Here is an 18717-nt window from a genome sequence, read left to right on the forward strand (position 1 = left end):
TATGCGTATTGACTCATTATCTACAATGCATTTTTTCCCTATCGTGGTTAAAAAATTTTGAAAGCCACTGCCTTAAATTATTTTCTAACTATAAGATGTTATTGGGTTTAAATACAGTCTGATTTTTAAAAATATTCCTTTGTCAGGCACAAGTCATCTATTTTGGAAGTGAGGTTTGATTTATTTATTTATTTATTTTTAGTGCTATTATCTGCATTGTACAGATGTCTAATACAGGAGTACTTTTTTCAAATCAATCAACAATTAAGGCAGTTTTAATGGACATGTGGTTTCATTTATAGGCTGTTAACACCCATGACTGTGGTTCTTGGTGGCTCACGCTTGAGACTATTTTTAAAGTAATGGTAATATTTACCTTCTCTAGTTTGCTCACTGCTAGCTTCCTGATGCTGGTTTAGAGTAAAAGCACCTTCCACTTATCTTTCTCAATAGTATACTGTTATCTTGTTTCAGAAAGATTTATTATCAGCTTATCTTTTTCACATTTTAATATCTGCGTCATTCTGTCTGCGTTAACTGCGGTCTATCATAGAGCCGCAGTGGCTCCACCTGCAGCAGGTGTACGGGAGACACGTGCAGACGGCTTCCTCCCAAAGGTTGTGTTTCTGCTCATCCACTCGCTCTGTAACCCTTTCCTGAAAAGGTAGGTCTGAAGGCGATGAACGGCCTCGCCAAATCACACAGACTAGCCTGGAGGCCCAGGTAATCTTTTTACAGGGAGAGTGCTTGAGAGAATAAGACCTATCAATGGTTTCATACTTATTCATACATTAAAGTTTAGGATTATTTATTGGGAAGATTCACAAGGCTTCCGTCATATTAGTAGGAGAGGATAAAAATAGTTACATATTTTTAAATAGATTGCTTTACATGTGCTTTTAAAAATATTTCACTTTTATTAAAAATTCACCTGTGTGAAGCTAGAAAATTTGAAAAGTTGAAACATGATTTTTAAAAATCTCCTTTCCTTGTAAATGAAGAAGAAAATTCCATGTTGTGTTTGTTGGCTGGTTTTAATATAATAAACGAGTCTTCATGGAGATTTTTCAGGTTTTAAAATTAAATTGCATTGTATTGTTCCTATATACTAAACTACAGAACTAAAATCTGACTTACCCAAATATTATTTGGTGGGGAAAATCCTGGCACATTTCTGAATGACTTCCTGCTTTAATGTGTGTGCCTCTGTGTGTGTGTAGGTGTGTGTGTCCCTGTACATGGTATTTTAAAACACTGCAATTTTTTTTCTTTACTTGACAGGATCTCATTGACATCTTTCTATGTCTTATTATAAAAAGAACCACCTCTTCCAATTTGACATCTTGTTGAACATATATCTACTGAGGTTTATGTGTCTGATATAAGTTCAGACAATTTTACTTTTTACTTTTGTTGCTGTCGTGAAAATCATTGCATCAAACATTTGCTGGATCAAACAATTTGGCATTTTAAACCTCAAAAAATACAGCTGGGGAAATTTTCCAAAATTAAATTATTAGTTATGCATCTTATAATCCAGTCAAGAAGATTAACTTGCCAGCTATTCACCAATGCTGTTAACAACTAGGGGTTATTGACATAGTTGAAAATGTTTTTTTAATTTAATTTAATTTTTTTTGTACAGCAGGTTCTTACTAGTTATCTATTTTATACACAGTTGAAAATTTAAATTCCAGGTTAATATTATGTGTTTTCTTGAAATTTGTTTTTTCCATTTCAAAAATCCTTTTTTAACAGCATTGTACTGTGTCATATTATCATAATTCTTTTTGATATAAACTAAATCCCAATTTAGATAATATTACTCACTATTGTTGCTTTTACTCTTAATCTTTTGCTATGTAGAAATTTTTGTTTTGATTTAATTTTTATATTGTTAGAATATGTTCTAGAGACTTTCAGAAGGTGGCCATAGACATATATTTTCTGTCCTTTTTCTGCCTTCATATGATTACTATTTTGGCCAAATATAGGATTGTTGAGTTGCCATACTATTTCCTTAATAGTTTCTAAGCTCATTCCACTGCCCTCTGGCTTCCAAAATTACAGATGAGAATCCCTATGTTAGGCTGATCCTCCTTTTTTTATTTTTTAAAAACAGCATTATTGAGTTATAATTGATATTCAAAGAACTGCACATAATTTATGTGTACAATTTGATGAGTTTGGACTTATCAAAACACCTGTGATACCATCACCGCAATCAAGGAATTTCTATCTGAATGCCTATAAGATTTTTCCTTTATCTATGGAATCAAATCCATGCTATGCGTATGTGTCTTAATTTTTATTGGCTCCAGGGAGCACAGAATTGAGCTAATGAACCCCTCAGTTTATTTGTTCATTCATTCAATCCTTTATTCATTTTCGTGCTCAGTACACATTTTCCAGGCCCTGGGGCCATAGCAGTGAATAAAGCCGTCTATTCCCTTATGACACACTATTTCTGTTTGTTCCATTTCATCTTATTTTTTGTTCACCGTTCACCCCCCTCTTCCCTCTGCCCATAGTGACAGTCTAGAGTATATCTTTTTTATATTGATTTAAATATACATGTAGTCTTCAAAAAGCCTTGCGATGGTTCTTATACCTTCCCTCAACACACCCTTAACGTTCTCCTTGGATGTTTATTTATTTGATAAACACTATGTATAAGATACTATTATAAGCACTTTACAAATATTAACTTATTTCAGCCTCACAGAAGTCCAGGAAATAGATTTTTTTTCCACATTATCAAACTGCGGCCCCAAGAGGTTGGGTAGAATGTCCAAGGCTACAGAACTAGTGAATGGCCCACCCCAGACTTTAACAAAGGCAGCTGGGTACTAAAGGCCATGCTATTCAGCACACAGCCCCAGCCTCCAAGTTCAAAACTGAACTCTTGACATCTTCCTGCTTCTTACCCTCCTCTAACCGCTATCTTCCCATCTCAGTAAATGGGACCTCCACCCTTCAAGCTGCCCAGACCAGAAGCCTTGCTATTTCCCTTGATAACTTTCTCCCAACACATATTCAGTCTATCTGTAAATCCTGCCTGCTGTACTTTCAGAACATATCCAAACTTGACCACTGCCCTGGTCTAACCCACCATCTTCTTTCACCAGGTTATTTTAGAGGCTTCCTAATCATCTCACTTTGTCCTTGCCCTCTGCCCCTGTTCTCGACACAGCAACCAGAGTGAATCTGTTAGGATCTGTCAGAGCATGTTACTGGATTCAAAACCCTCTAAAGTTTTCCTTTCTCACTCAAAGGCAAAGCTGAAATTCTTACTATGGGCCTTATTCAGTGTAGCCCTGTGCCGCTTCTCTGGCCTCTCCATCGATTTTTCTCTGCTTTCATTGTTCTGCTCCAACCACATTGACATCTGCTATTTTGCAAACATATTAGGCATGCTCCCCCCTCAGGGCCTTTGCACTTGCTGACCCCTCTACCTGGATTCATCTTCTCCCAGATAAACAGTTGTTTATTCTTAGTTTCCTTTAAGGTATCAAGTGGCCTCTGCCTTGAACTCCCCAGGAAATTAACTGCTCCACATTTTCTGCTTGGGGACTACTTTTGTATGTCTATTTAGCTTCTGCATTCGGGTAAGGACATACAAGTACCTATACCTGGTGGAAGGTTCTACACTATTGCAACTCCAGGCCATTCTGCTGTCAGTTCCTTGAAGGGCTTCCTGTTTCCTCATGGTAAGGGGCAGGAGATCTTGACTTCTCCGTAAAACCGCTTTGGAACTCAGGTGACATTCTCCTGTAAGGGTTGGGCATGATGCAGAATTCCTCATCTAAGCCTGTACAGCTTCTGCCTCTCCCAGGCTCTATTCCCCTGGACCCCAGTGATTGCAGCTTGGTTTTTAAAAGGCTATGACTTTCTTCTCCTGACTCCATGATTGCCTTTTTCAAAGGACGCTGTGGGCCTCCTTTCCTTTTGCTTTATAATGAATTCTCACACCTGGTTGTAAACAGAATAATCTTCTCCTCTGTCAACATCTTCTAGTGAACATACTCTCCACACCTTCCACAGAATTCATTCATGTTCTTTACGTTTTATGAAAGAGTAGTGAGGAGGGAAACAATTCACCCCTTCTTGGCTTAGAAGCTATATGTTAAGTCAAGACACTAAAAGTAAATCAAAAAGGAAGGGGAAAAAAGGAGGAGAAGCCAGGAAACCAGTTGGGAGGCTACTAATTTGACAGTGGTTAGTGATAAGTTTATGGCTATGGTACAAGTGATGAGAAATGGTCTGATTCTGGACATACTTTCAATGAAGAGTCAAGGTATTTACTGAAGGATTGGCTATATTGTTGACTGTGAGAGAGAGAAGTAAAGAATTACTTCAGTGTTTGGGACTGAAGATTTTCAAGAATGGAGTTGCCATTTCTAGACGTTAGAGAGGAAGAGGAGTTGAACACATATTAAGGGGGAGATTAGAGACTTGGCTTTAGACATGATAAGTGGTGATATTCTCCAGGCAGCAGGAAATTTTAGTTCAGAGTTCAGGGGGGAAGCCAAGGCTGGAGATATTCATTTGAGACTTTTTTCTAAAGTCATGAGACTATAAGAAATAACCTAGGGAGAAGCTGTAAATAGAGAAGAGAACCAAGGACTAGCCTTAGGGCCGGTGAGTTGAGGAAGAACCAGTAATGAGACTATAAAGAAGAGCTAGTGAGTTAACAGAGCTCCAAGAGGGAGGTGAGTTGGAGCCAAGGAAGAAATTGTTTCAAGAAGTAACTGAGGGGTCATAAAGATGAAGAGTGAGAGTTTACCATCGGGTTTAGTAATATAGAACAATATGGTTAAGATTGTTTTGGTGAAGTGTTAATGACAAAAGTCTCACTAGAGTGGATTCAAAATGTTAGGAAGAGAATAACTGAAGACAAGGAGTCTACATGACTCTTTTAAAGATGTTTTCTTTTTTCATAAAGGGGAGAAATAAGGTGATAATTGAAAGATGTGGGTTTAAAATAATTCTTTTTAAGATGGAATATTACTACATTTTTTGAATACTAGAGGTAATTATTTAGAAGAGAACTCCTAAAGATTCAGGGGATAGAGAATTGGAGGGTATATTCTTGAACAGGCATGAAAGGGTGCCTATAGGACACATATGAAGGGGCGGCTCTGATGGGAGATGGTTAGTTCATTTGTAGTAATAAGAGGGAAGGTTGAGTATATGAACAGATGTAAGCTGGTGTAGGGGTAGAGGTGGGAATATGGACATTCTTTTCTGATTGCATCTATTTTCTCAGTGAAACAAGATACAAGGTCATTAACTGAGAATGAGGATGAGGAAAGTATTTGAGATTGAAGGAGGGAGGTGGTATGAAATAGTCATCTCGAAGAGTGGGAGAATGAATGTAATAGGGAACTGGGTAGGATTCTTGAGCAGTTTGAATTGTTCATACCTGTCATGAATTTAATCTGAGGCCGATTGTGTGTTTTTCTCCATCATGTTCAGTTGCACATGTGTAGGAGTACAGTAAGAGGCAAACTCGATTTAACAAGGGGTCAAGTTTAGCCAGAAAAGTGTATTAATGGGAGAGAGTTTAAAATAATGCTAAAAAATTTTGGAATCTACACTAGGTAAAGAGGTGAGTGTAAGTAAATGAGGAACAGTGAAAAGGTGATAAAATAAATGAATTATAGGCTTCAAGCAGGTTGAAGTAGAGCACTAGTGGCATGGGCTGGGAAGACAAAGGGTGGAACTTGAAATTAATCATATGGAATGGCTTCATTATTGATAATGGCAGATTCTGGGGATGGCTATGAAAGTGTGAGATGATATGGAGTGGAGGACATGCTTGTTGGAAGACAGAGGGATAAAGAGCTAAAAGTCCAGTATTGGATCATTTATGTGGACAAGAAAATTATCAAGAATTTTGGCAGGAGTAGCCTTGGAGAAAGTGAAGGTGGACTAGGAGTTAACATCTTCAAGACAGAGAGACGTGTCTTGGAAGTCTGAGGTCTGCAGCAAGAAGAGGTATAGTTTGTACACAGAACTTCAGAATTTGCAAGGGGTGGAGGTTAGGAAGGAAAGACGGAAAATTATCCACAATGTCAATGAGTACAAGAGGATGCTTAGTTTTCCTCCAAGTCCTGTAATATGAAGGGTAGCTAGGGATACAGGTGAGAAAACAGCTGCCTTTGACAAGTCTGTAGGGGATGAGATATCCTCAGGGGAAAGATGGTTTTAGTTAGAACAAAGAGAGGGAAGCATTTAATAAAGAGCTTGAGGAAGTAGGGTGATGACCATGAGTTCCGGAGGGCACACTTGGAAGGGCTTTGGGGAGGGCGGATAATGGGTAGGTAGATTGGGAGATGGGTTCACATTAGGAATTGTATAGAAAAGTTTGGGATTGAGAGTCTGAACCATTAGAGATGGGTGGTTGAAGGAGCTAGAGACAAAGGGCATGGTGAAATTAGCGCTGATGGCCCATTATTGGGAAGTTGGGGCCACTCAACCAGTGAGTTCCTGTCCTGCTAGACAGTTCCTGTCCTTTAAACTATAATGCTTACCAATATATTTTTAAATTGTATGTCATTTTCAAACATTAGGTGATAAGATCATTTGCACAGAACCGTTTGCTTAGCTAGATAATTAAAGAGAAATTTATTAACTTTCTTTATTACTATTGTATGTTCAACTTTTTTTTTTTTTGCGGTACGTGGGCCTCTCACTGTTGTGGCCTCTCCCGTTGTGGAGCACAGGCTCCGGACACGCAGGCTCAGTGGCCATGGCTCACGGGCCCAGCCGCTCCGCAGCATGTGGGATCTTCCAGGACCAGGGCACGTACCCGTGTCCCCTGCATCGGCAGGGGGACTCTCAACCACTGCACCACCAGGGAAGCACCAACTTGGTAATTTTACATAGAGAGAGTAATCATTTCTAGCTAGCTAAATTTCTAGAGCTGGAAGAAAAGGAACAAAAACACTATTATGTCATGTTTTTAGGTAAGCACTCAACTCAGTATCATCATAGGGCATTTATTTAAACAGTCAATCTATTTAAAAATAAATTATAACAAAAAATACTTGCACAAAAATTATGTGTAATGTTCTTAAAGTTGGTCAGACAACATACTCTTCTGAAATGTCAGTGGTATTATCAATAATTTCCCAGATACCATGCTTCAGGCTCTATTTCTCTAAAACCAGGTTGTCACCATTATGAGGAGGAAGCCATTTGGTTTTTATCTGGGAATGAAGAACATGGCATACAATGCTGTCAGATGACTTTTTCATCATCTATGAAGGTAGTCTTCTAAAACTGAACAACCAGTTTTTCCCCCATCTTCCCTTACTTATTTTTGGACCCTGTTCCCGCTGAGTAAAGCTACTCAATGTGATATCAGGTAGGAATGTTTTCTTGACTGGTAGTAATTATTAGCAAACAGTTCTAAACACTGATTACAGGTGTGTTGCTTGGTTCCTTTAATGTCAACAGCAAAAGTAAGAGAAAGAAGAAAAGGGGGGAAATAGCGAGAAAAAAAGTCCGAGTAGAAGATTTATAACTCTAAATGATAGTTTAGTTGAGTGAACACAAATTTCATAGTAAAAACTCCATCATTCTTTTAGCAAAATTTTAATTATAATTCAAATATTACAGAGTTCAGATAATATAAATAGATTTAGTCTGCAATTTGTTCTGTCATAAAGTGGGCCTGGGTGTTTATTGAGATAAATCTTACAGATGTACTTGATATGAATATGTTTCCTCCTGAGAAGAGAAGGCAGAAAGGGATTAGGGGGAGAGATAATTCAAATTTACTAAAATATGAATTTTAGTTCCTAAATATCTTATTCCTCCAATTCTAGTTTTGGATATGTTTTGATTTCTATGTGGTCTTGACCTAAACTGTCAGCCCAGAGGGAATAAGAACCAAAGAGGAGGGTAAACTCCTGGAATTCTAAGACTTGTTGTTATTTTCCAGCATTTTCACAATATGGTGACAGGTTGTTCATTGATAGCCAGAATTTACATTCTTCCTCCAAACTCTCTCTCTCCCCCTCTTTTTATATTTATAATACATAATTATACAATGTATTATATATTACACATAATATGTATTGTACATGTATTGAAAAATGTATTGTAAATTCGAGAATTTAGCTGAGTATTACAGAATTACAGAATCATACATTTCAAACGAATAATTCAACTTTGCATTTCCAGCACAGTGAGCAGCATCAAGTAGATGTTAAAAATAATTGTAGAACTGAATTACTGAGCTAAACTTGGAAATAAAAGCTCTTTCCAAAATAATCATTTTTCAGCAAGAAGTAATAGGTAAATGCATTAAAAGTGAGAAGAATCAAATTGCTGATGATTTCCTTTCTTTTTTCCTCCCAGGTTTCTGGGATACATATATGGAAATAAAAGAAGGAACTCTAACCTGATCATGGATTTCGAAGAAAGACTCCTCAACACACAAAGGAAAAGATAATAACTAGTGCATAGCCCTCAGAAATGATGTCCTTTTGCCACAATATAATTAATATCTCCTGTGTGAAAAGCAGCTGGTCAAATGACGTCCGTGCTTCCCTGTACAGTTTAATGGTGCTCATAATTCTGACCACAGTGGTTGGCAATCTAATAGTTATTATTTCTATATCACACTTCAAGGAACTTCATACCCCAACTAATTGGCTCATTCATTCCATGGCTACTGTGGACTTTCTGCTGGGGTGTCTGGTCATGCCTTATAGTATGGTGAGATCCATTGAGCACTGCTGGTATTTTGGAGAAATCTTCTGCAAAATTCACACCAGCACTGATATTATGCTGAGCTCAGCATCAATTTTTCATTTGTCTTTCATTTCCATTGACCGTTACTATGCTGTGTGTGACCCACTGAGATACAAAACTAAGATCAACATCTTGGTTATTTTTGTAATGATCTTCATTAGTTGGAGTATTCCTGCTCTTTTTGCATTTGGAATGATCTTTCTGGAGCTAAACTTCAAAGGAGCTGAAGAGACGTATTACAAACACATTCACTGCATAGGGTGTTGCTCTGTCTTCTTCAGCAAAACATCTGGGGTTCTGGCCTTTATGACTTCTTTCTATATACCTGGCTCTATTATGATATGCATCTATTGTAGAATATATTTCATAGCGAAAGGGCAGGCAAGATCAATTAATGATGCAAATCAGAAGTTTCGAATTGGGTTGGAAGAGAAAAATGGAATTTCACGAAGCAAAGAAAGGAAAGCTACGAAGACTTTAGGGATTGTGATGGGGGTTTTCTTAACATGCTGGTGTCCTTTCTTTGTCTGCACAGTCATGGATCCTTTCCTGGACTATACTATTCCACCCATCCTGAACGATGCATTGATTTGGTTTGGCTACTTGAATTCCACTTTAAATCCAATGGTTTATGCATTTTTCTATCCCTGGTTCAGAAGAGCACTGAAGATGATTCTATTTGGTAAAATTTTCCAAAAAGATTCATCTAGATGTAAATTATTTTTAGAATTAAATCCATAGAATTATTAGACCTTACTGTTTTGCCAAACAGTTGGTGATCATATTTATGAACACAACATAATATCACCCACATGCACCAGCTACAGGGGCTTTTATCAAGTATTAGGGTCAAAGATTGTGTAGTTAGATATGATGCTTATACCTTACTTCCTATTTTCCATTCTTATTATACATATTGAAGCTTTACAAGCCCAGAATTTAGGGACTTATATTTTAAAGAACTTCTCCCACCCTTACATGAACTGCCATGAAATTGACAGTGGTACCTTACTCAGTTGTTCAGTGGTGGAAACTAAGAGGCTACATTTGGGGATGCAAATTAGAAGAGATTCATCATTCATTTGCTTGAATATATGTGCCTTTTTGTAAAATCAACTAAAAGTATACATTAAATGTTACTATTAAGTAATTGTTTACACATAATTTGCTATTTATCATTAATTCTTATTTATATATTCTAATTCTTAAATTCGATTTTTATATTTTAAAAATGTTTTTTTTCTGATTTTCATACTTGTAGGAAATTTAGAAAATAAAGTAAAAAATAAAAATAATATATCACCTAGAAACAAAATGAAATTAAAATATCACTCAGAGCTCACTTCCTGAAAGAACCATATCATTCAAAATTCTTAAAAACTTCACTTTTTAGTGACTGTATAATATTACATTGTATGGATGCACAAAACTTTTTTTTTTAACCGTTTTCCCATTGTTGACCACTTAGTTCATTTTGATTCCTTTTTTTCAAACAATAGAAATTAATTCCTGTTACCTACGCTGTTAGTAACACCTATAGCAAGAAAGGTGTTTTTGGCAGTAAGGTTTTACGGTAAGCCTGCAACATACCAGGGAGGCATCAGGTCAGCTCCAATCATTGAAGAAATTAAAGTCATAAAGACTGTTTATAATGTATGCTCACAATTCAGTGACAATAGATGACAAAGGCCAAAAGCAAACACAAGCAAAAGAATTCTTGCTGCTAAGAAAAAAGTTGGTTTCGTCCGGTATTATACCCTCTGTTGACACAGAATCTTAATTTATTCTATGTATGTAATTTACTCATAACTCTAAAATTTGAAATTAATCATTAAGGGACAAACAAAACTAGTATTAACTAAGAGTTTTCTGGGGCTTCCCTGGTGGCACAGTGGTTGAGAGTCCGCCTGCTGATGCAGGAGACACGGGTTCGTGCCTTGGTCTGGAAAGATCCCACATGCCGCGGAGAGGCTGGACCCGTGAGCCACGGCCGCTGAGCCTGCGCGTCCGGAGCATGTGCTCTGCAATGGGAGAGGCCACAACAGTGAGAGGCCCGTGTACCACAAAAAAAAAACACAAAAAATCAAAAAAAAAAAAAAACTTATCTAAGAAAAAGGATCAGAAAGCAGCTAAGACCCTGGGCATAGTAATGGGTGTGTTTCTAGCTAGCTGGTTGCCTTGTTTTTTTGCTGTTTTGATCGACCCATATCTAGACTATTGTACTCCCATAATAGTACTTGATTTTTAGTGTGGCTTGGGTACTTCAACTCTACTTGCAATCCCCTCATTCCTGGCTTTTTTTTTTTTTTGTGGTATGTGGGTCTCTCACTGTTGTGGCCTCTCCCGTTGTGGAGCACAGGCTCCGGACGCACAGGCTCAGCGGTCATGGCTCACGGGCCCAGCCGCTCCACGGCATATGGGATCCTCCCAGACCAGGGCACGAACCCATGTCCCCTGCATCGGCAGGCGGACCCTCAACCACTGTGCCACCAGGGAAGCCCATTCCTGGCTTTTTTAAATCCATGGTTTCTGAAAGCTCTTAAATACATACTGTCAGGAAAAATATTTAGCTCCCATTCAGAAATTGCAAATGTGTTACCTGAAACACATTCATAAAAAAGCCATTACAAAAGTGAATAAAGTATTGAAAATGACACTGTTATTATTTTGACCTGAAGCATGTACCTCACATCCTCAGATCACTGCAAGTATTATTCTATTAAATTACAGTAATCCTAGATCCAGCTATAATTTAATAATATAATTTAAATATATAGGGTCAACTTGTGTCTTGAAGCATAATATTCAATAAGGACTACTCCCCTCATTACAGTTTTTACTCCCTGTACTTGTTGGTAGAAAAGCAAATGTTCATAATATGAACGTATGATAGGTAGCCCATGAGTATTTTTATGTTTACCAAAGAATATTTACTAACCCCATCGGACTGGTAGTCTTGAAGTGAACATTTTAGGCTGTGTCCAGGAAGAGACATTAGGTTGTGAGAAACACTGCTGGGATCCTTCTTCCTAAGAGTCTCACAAGCCCATGAACATAACCCTATCATGCCTCTCCCTTCACAGATAAAGACATTAAACTTGAATTGCCCCCCTTCAGTGGTGACAGATGCTTCATGTCCAGTGATTCTTCTGCTATGTTTGGCTTTCCCTCCAATCCTGCTTTTATTTTATTTTATTTTATTTTATTTTTGCAGTACGCGGGCCTCTCACTGTTGTGGCCTCTCCCGTTACGGAGCACAGGCTCCGGACGCGCAGGCTCAGCGGCCATGGCTCACGGGCCCAGCCGCTCCGCAGCATGTAGGATCTTCCCGGACCGGGGCATGAACCCGTGTCCCCTGCATCGGCAGGCGGACTCTCAACCACTGCGCCACCAGGGAAGCCCTATTCCTGCTTTTAAAAGTCTTACTTGTTGCTCTACTTCTGAACTATTCTTTACTCTGAAAACTTCATGGTGTGTGTGTGTGTGTGTGTGTGTGTGTGTGTTAGAGAGAAAAAAAATTATTCATGATGCATGTTAAAGCCTGTAAGACAGTCTTTATTCAAGGGAAACTTCTGCAATAGGGTTTTTGTAGTAAGGGAGAGAGATTGCCCTCAGCTCCAACAAGGTCAAGTGAGGATTTATACCCAATGAACTGGGTTGTGGGTAGTGGATAGAAAATGACTAAGAGTAAATATCAGGGTTAAGGAGGATTCTTGCTAGGCTGACCCATCTGAATTCTTTCTGAAGACAGGCCAGATAAGATAGTGATAAGATAGTGAGGCTGGTCAGATACCAGTTGCTGCTGACAGCACACTGAAGTTGTTAAAGAAGACACTTGTCAAAAGCAGGACATAGGTAAAGCAGCCCCAGGAGGTGTACTCTGTGTGTAAATACTGATGACAACACAGCCTGCCATGAGCCTACCAATAAGATCTCAGGCCTAAGTGCCTTTCCTGGGGGGAAAATCAGCAGGGAAGAGAGTGGTGAAGCATAATGCTCATTTGCATGGTAAGAAAACCTAGCACAACAAATAATAACCTTCCAGTGATTTTAGCTCCAAATTACCAAATTAGCCAAACAAATTCTGATAAACTAAAGGAGACTATATTAAGAGAGGGAAAAAATCAGATGTACGTATGTATGTATGTATGTATGTGTATATTTCATGTTGAAAGGAACCAAACTTAAAATACTGATCTGTAAAAACAAATCTGGATCATTTCTAAAAATCACTAAAATTCTAAAGAGGCAATGATAGAAAGACCCGCATCAAATCTTTCTTACATCTAATTCACAACTTATCTCTCTTACCTAGGAAATTATTGTTTGAGTGAGATATAGCAAAGCGAGATAAAATCACTGTTTTCAAAGAAATGGTCTCAGAGGTGGAGTGTTAGAGCTATGTAACCAGTAAGAGGAGAAAAATCTTTTGTGATAAAGCAAGTATAATGAGTTCTCTCCTAATTTTTTCCACTTTATTTGCAATATATTATTGAGCTTGTTGGATATTTTCCTTCTTATTTGAGTAAAATACATATGCATTCATAGAATTTTAGGTATTTAATACTTGAGGAAAAATTATTATGTAATTTCTTTTTCGTTTTTTCCTTGAAATTCTGAGAAATTTTTATACTTCCAAAGTCATTATTTCAGAGTCTCTGTGTCTGTTACCTGTCTGTAATTTTCTTCTCTGAAAGAATGAAATTTGAACTAAAAAATAATGCAATTTTTGCTCCTCTCCAGAATTGCTAGCAAATATTTCTTTTTGCCTCCTAATAAATAAACAATTTTCTATGCTTTCATTAGGTCATTGTTTGCAGTGTTGACATTAATTTGATCCGTTGTTGAAATGTTATTGATAAAAATTTAAAAAAGGCATAACAACAATGTCCCATGATAAAAGAGAGATGTCATAGAGGGTTTAACTTTATATTATTAAAAAATAACTGTGTCTTTTCTGGAGGTGAATCTTCAAGGGAAAGGAATCTCTATTTTGCTAAGTTTTTACATAACAAACAAAATCCCAAGTGCATTTAATGTCATGACAATTTCTTTTTTTAACAAAGCAGTAGACCAGCAGTCATATTTGCATTTGCTTACTTACTTTGTAATTTTTGGCTAAAAGCTTAAGATAAAGGCTCATTATCTTCCACATTACCTTAAAAAATCTTCCATGTAATAACTTTTTAAATAAATGTGTGTCTTATTCTATCCTTTTGTCTTTATCTAATACTTAAATTTTAAACAGTTCTTTAATATACATAACCATTCATCGCAAACATGATATAATACTATTAATTTCTAGCAGCTGTTTCATCACATGTCTTCCAAAAAAATAAAATAAAATAAATAAAGTTCACTTTACAAACCTAAGAGGTTAAATTATATCCTTTCACGGATTAAATTTTCAAAAATGAAGCTTAAAACTCCAAAAATTATACCATGAATTATTGAACAGTATACTATATTGTATTAGGAATGCTATGTCTATAGATATACAGTGACAAATGCACAAGTTATTTTGTGGTAAGTTTTAGTTATCTTTCAAGATAATTTTTAAAAGAATTAAAAAATTTAATTCATGAAAGTAAAGAAGATAAAAAGCAGAATAAAGTTAATTAATTAAAGAAGGTGATTAGGTGTTTAAGATTTCATTATATTCAGTATTTGAGAGCTTAGGAACCAAAGTGATAAGTAATCAAATAATTTGTGTTGTGTGTTCCCAAATGGATACTCTGCAGTTTATAAAGCAGTTGAATAGGTCTTTGTCCCTCTTACATTTTACTCTCTATGTTTTGGTTTCTCAAGTTCAACTCAATTGTATAATATTTGATTGGTCCAATCAAAATATATCTTAAGAAAAATACTAATCTAAGAAATTAAATCACTATACCCAGAGCAAATAAAATGTGCCATAATGTTAAGATTTCAAATAATACACATTGGAAAAAATTGCTGAGCTATGGTAGCAAATACTGTAAATATAATTTTCAAAGGTACATGCATTCTCATTAATATCTTTTCCAAGTAAATCTGGCAAGGACAGGCTTGTGGGTTTATTTTCCCAATGAACCAGTGAGATTTAATCTCTTCTCTGGCCAAAGTCTATTCTCCGACCTGTCCTTAGATCTCACTAATGCTTACCATTGGTCATCAGAGTTACACATCCAGTCCCAACGCTGGAAAAACAAACCAAATCTATGTCATACTCTGGGTGAGTCAGCCCCATTATTTTCACATTTTAAGGACAATAGCATACATTATATATGGCGACTGCTTAAACAATGAGCACCCTATGCGTCAAATTTGTTGCCAACGTGAGACTTAAAATCTGTGAACAAAATGACCTCAACCTGAATTTGAGTTCATGAATGAATGCGGCTGCCAAATGAAAGGAGATAACCCATGAGAATTACACAGTCTATCATCTGAGACATTTTCCCCTTTTGTGAGGCGATTGCTGTATAATCTTGTAGGCTTTAGCATATTTTTAGTTTATGTATATTGCTCTAAATTCTAAAATCTATATTGTTCACATTGGAGAGAAAAATGTTTCCTTAATTGAAGAGTATGTATTAAGTGGCAAGATCCAAACATTTCCAAATATCTACATGAAAAATTGAAAAAAAAAAGCACAATCTTTAGATCACAATTATTGTTTTAGGCCCAACATTAAATAATAGTTCCCCAGGAGGGGATATATCCAACTAATTGATTCACACAAGTGGGACAGGGAAAATTCTTGATCTGCCTACAGATTCGGAATCCTGAGTAAGGGCTACACATTGATACAATAAGAACATGCATTTACCCGGACTACTTAGATGGTTTTAATTGGGTTATTTAGAGGATGGGTAACAATATTCATTCAGTTGTCTTTAGTCCCTCTTTAGTCAAGGGATGCTCCTTAGACTAAAAGCATTGGCATCTCCCAAGAGCCGCTGAGAAATGCAAATTCTCAGCCCCCACACCAGAATTAGGATCTGTGCTTTGAGAAGACGTCTAGGTGATTCATATGCACATTAAAGTTGGGAAGCAGTGCTCCTGGTCAGTAGCGAGTTCATCCTTAGATGGAAAATGCGCTAGCTGGGCCGCTCTGAAAATTTGCACAGCCAACGATTTTTACTGCTTTTTCCTCTTTCTTTCACAGGAAAGAGAGGAACACAGTATTTCTGCAAAAGACTCATAATACCCACAAGACAAAGTCAATGAATTCAACGGACCTTTGGAACCCCCCAGAAATACAATTTTGCTTTGCTTTGATGAACAATTCATGCCCTAGAAATGTGAAGTCTGGGCTGAGTGCCTGTGCCATGTACATTTTCATGATCGGTGCCACAGTGATGACCATGCTGGGCAACCTTCCATTGCCCATTTCAAGCAGCTCCACTCCCCAACCAACTTCCTGATCCTCTCCGTGGCCACCACTGAGAGGTTTTTTGATTTTTTTTTTAATAATCATACTTAAATTTTTATTTATTTATTTATTTATTTTTGGCTGCGTTGGGTCTTCGTTGCTGTGCACAGGCTTTCTATAGTTGCAGCGAGCGGAGGCTACTCTTCATTGCCATGTGTGGGCTTCTCACTGTGGTGGCTTCTCTTGTTGTGGAGCATGGGCTCTAGGCACGCGGGCTTCAGTAGTTGTGACTGAACTACGGGCTTAGTTGCTCTGTGGCATGTGGGATCTCCCCAGACCAGGGATCTAACCAGTGTCCCCTGCAATGGCAGGCGGATTCTTAACAAATGTGCCACCAGGGAAGTCCTGTCCTCAGCACTTTCTGATTCAAACCCCCGTGCAAAGTTTCTCTAGGGACACTGCCTTCCTATATTAGAAGATGGCATCTCCCTACATCGTTTACCCAACACGTCTACCATTGCAGTTTATCACTTTTCAAGTAATGACATAAAGAGCAGAAATAAAGCACAAATAGAAGTTAGAGGAATGACGCTTGGTAGCGTCCATAGCCCCTGAATACAGCTCCTGATTAATATTAGAGAGGAAGAGTTGGAGGATCTTAAAGTACTGCAACAAAAAAATATTTTTAAGCACTTTAACAACACTAAGATGTAATTCCTAAGATATTTAAATCTCTTTAAGATGTAGTCTCTGAACTCTTCCCATGCAGGTATTATTTAGTTTCATTCAGTAAGAAAAAAATATACCAGAGACACATACTGAAAAGATAGTCTGCTGAAATAAAAGAAATAAACACATAAACCTAACCTCAATGTACAGATGAGAAGAGAGAAGTATATTGTTAATATCAATTTTAATTATACTTATTTCTCCACAAACATTAAAATTATAGAGCTGAATTACAAATTAAATGCCCCCCCTCCTGCTGTATACACATACTGTCCATTCTACATAAAGTTAGACTTTGTAAAAGCACATAGAAGTATATGCATATATGGGGGCCATATTACATATGCTGTTTTATAAGCTGGGTCAGAGTTTTCTGGTTTTGTTTTGATTTTAGTCAAAAAATACATTGTGGTTGTCTTTTCATGTCAATTGATACAGAACTTCTTAGCTTTTTTTCTCGGCTTTGTAACATTTTATTGCACAGGTGGATCATATTTCCTTAATTTATCCCATATTGGTCTAGGTTTTTTCCAGTTAATAATTAAGAGATATTAAATGCATGTCCCTGTCATCTTTGTTTCTTTGCCTGACTCTTTTCTTAGGATTAATTGCCATAAATAGAATTAGAGTGTCAAATGACATGCATGATTTAAAATTTTACATAAATATCTTAATCCCCCTCAGAAAGAAGATACTAAATTATATTTTCCCTAGATGTATATGAGCATGCTCAACTCTCACGAGAGTGCTCAATTTCCCACACTCTAATTAATATCAGATATTATTGATCCCTCTAAAGTTTGCCAATTTGAGATATGAAGCTCTATTACACTTTTATTAGTATTTTTGATTATTTGAACATTTGACATTTTCATGTATTTATTAGCCATACTTCTGTAAAACTGAATATTTATTTGTTTAGCAGAATGTTTGTCTCTATCTTACTGTTTTGTAAAATGCTTTTACATTTTTAAATCTACTAATCCTTTCTTCATCATATATGTTGCCAATAGTTTCCAAGTTTGCCTTTTCTTCCTTCACATGGGTTTGTTTTCTTTTAAAGTTTAAAAATTTAAATTTAGTGCATGAATCTATATGGATTTTCTGTTATGATTCCACCAATAAAAACTATGAAAGCTATGTTATCTTTTAGCTTTTTAACATCTAGAAGAAATCAGTTTTGATTTTATGAACTGCATGAAGCAAGATGCTTAAGAATTTTTCAGAAAGTTTTATACAACATCAATATTTCTACATTATCCACTTTTTCCTAATAACTTAAGTAACAGTGTCATTTTTATCACAGACAATGTATAAACTCACAATAGTTTATAGGAAAAACATAACAGAAAATTGCCCACTATCAAGACTGGAAGGTAAAACAAAAAACCTCATGGACTGAGAAGACTATTACATAAAAGGATAATTACTATTGGAGGAATTGTACCATTTGCTCATGACTTTTCCCACATTTACAAAATATTCCTCAAAATGTAAAGTATGAGACTCGCATTGAGCCTGAAATGGCTGATGTGTAGGGCTAGAGACCTTTAGGATTTCCAGAAATACCAGAAGCCAAGAAACAACACGCAGAAAATGAAAGTAAATCGAGTCCAAAGAAAGACAAGGAATACATGACATTACCAGGGAACATGGAACAAAGAAACTTTTGAAAGTGAAAAAAAAAAGGTTAAGTTTGGTAGAAAATGTAAGACAGGTACGGGAGGCCTGAAAGAGAGAAGTAACTGACAGAGCAGGAAAGTGCACAGATTTGAGGAAACTAGAAAATATTACCATTGTGTCAACCATTAGTTAGTAAATATATTTCTATCAAATGCTCAAGGATGTTCACATCACCAAGAAGG

The 18717-nt window shown here is 36.8% G+C and overlaps 1 protein-coding gene across 1 annotated transcript; it reads left to right on the top strand.

The window, feature by feature from the left end:
- The first annotated feature begins 8487 nt into the window (after positions 1-8487).
- On the top strand, positions 8488-9507 carry LOC132500376 (trace amine-associated receptor 1). The gene has a single exon (XM_060115386.1). It carries the CDS (start codon positions 8488-8490, stop codon positions 9505-9507), a length of 1020 nt encoding a protein of 339 aa, XP_059971369.1.
- Positions 9508-18717: the final 9210 nt, after the last annotated feature.

This window comes from Mesoplodon densirostris, chromosome 12 (genome assembly GCF_025265405.1).
Source record: "Mesoplodon densirostris isolate mMesDen1 chromosome 12, mMesDen1 primary haplotype, whole genome shotgun sequence".
NCBI classification, from domain to species: Eukaryota; Metazoa; Chordata; class Mammalia; order Artiodactyla; family Ziphiidae; genus Mesoplodon; species Mesoplodon densirostris.

Bases quoted from the DNA above. Each gene is read 5' to 3' on its own strand.
- LOC132500376 (XM_060115386.1), top strand. From the start codon at position 8,488: ATGATGTCCTTTTGCCACAATATAATTAATATCTCCTGTGTGAAAAGC.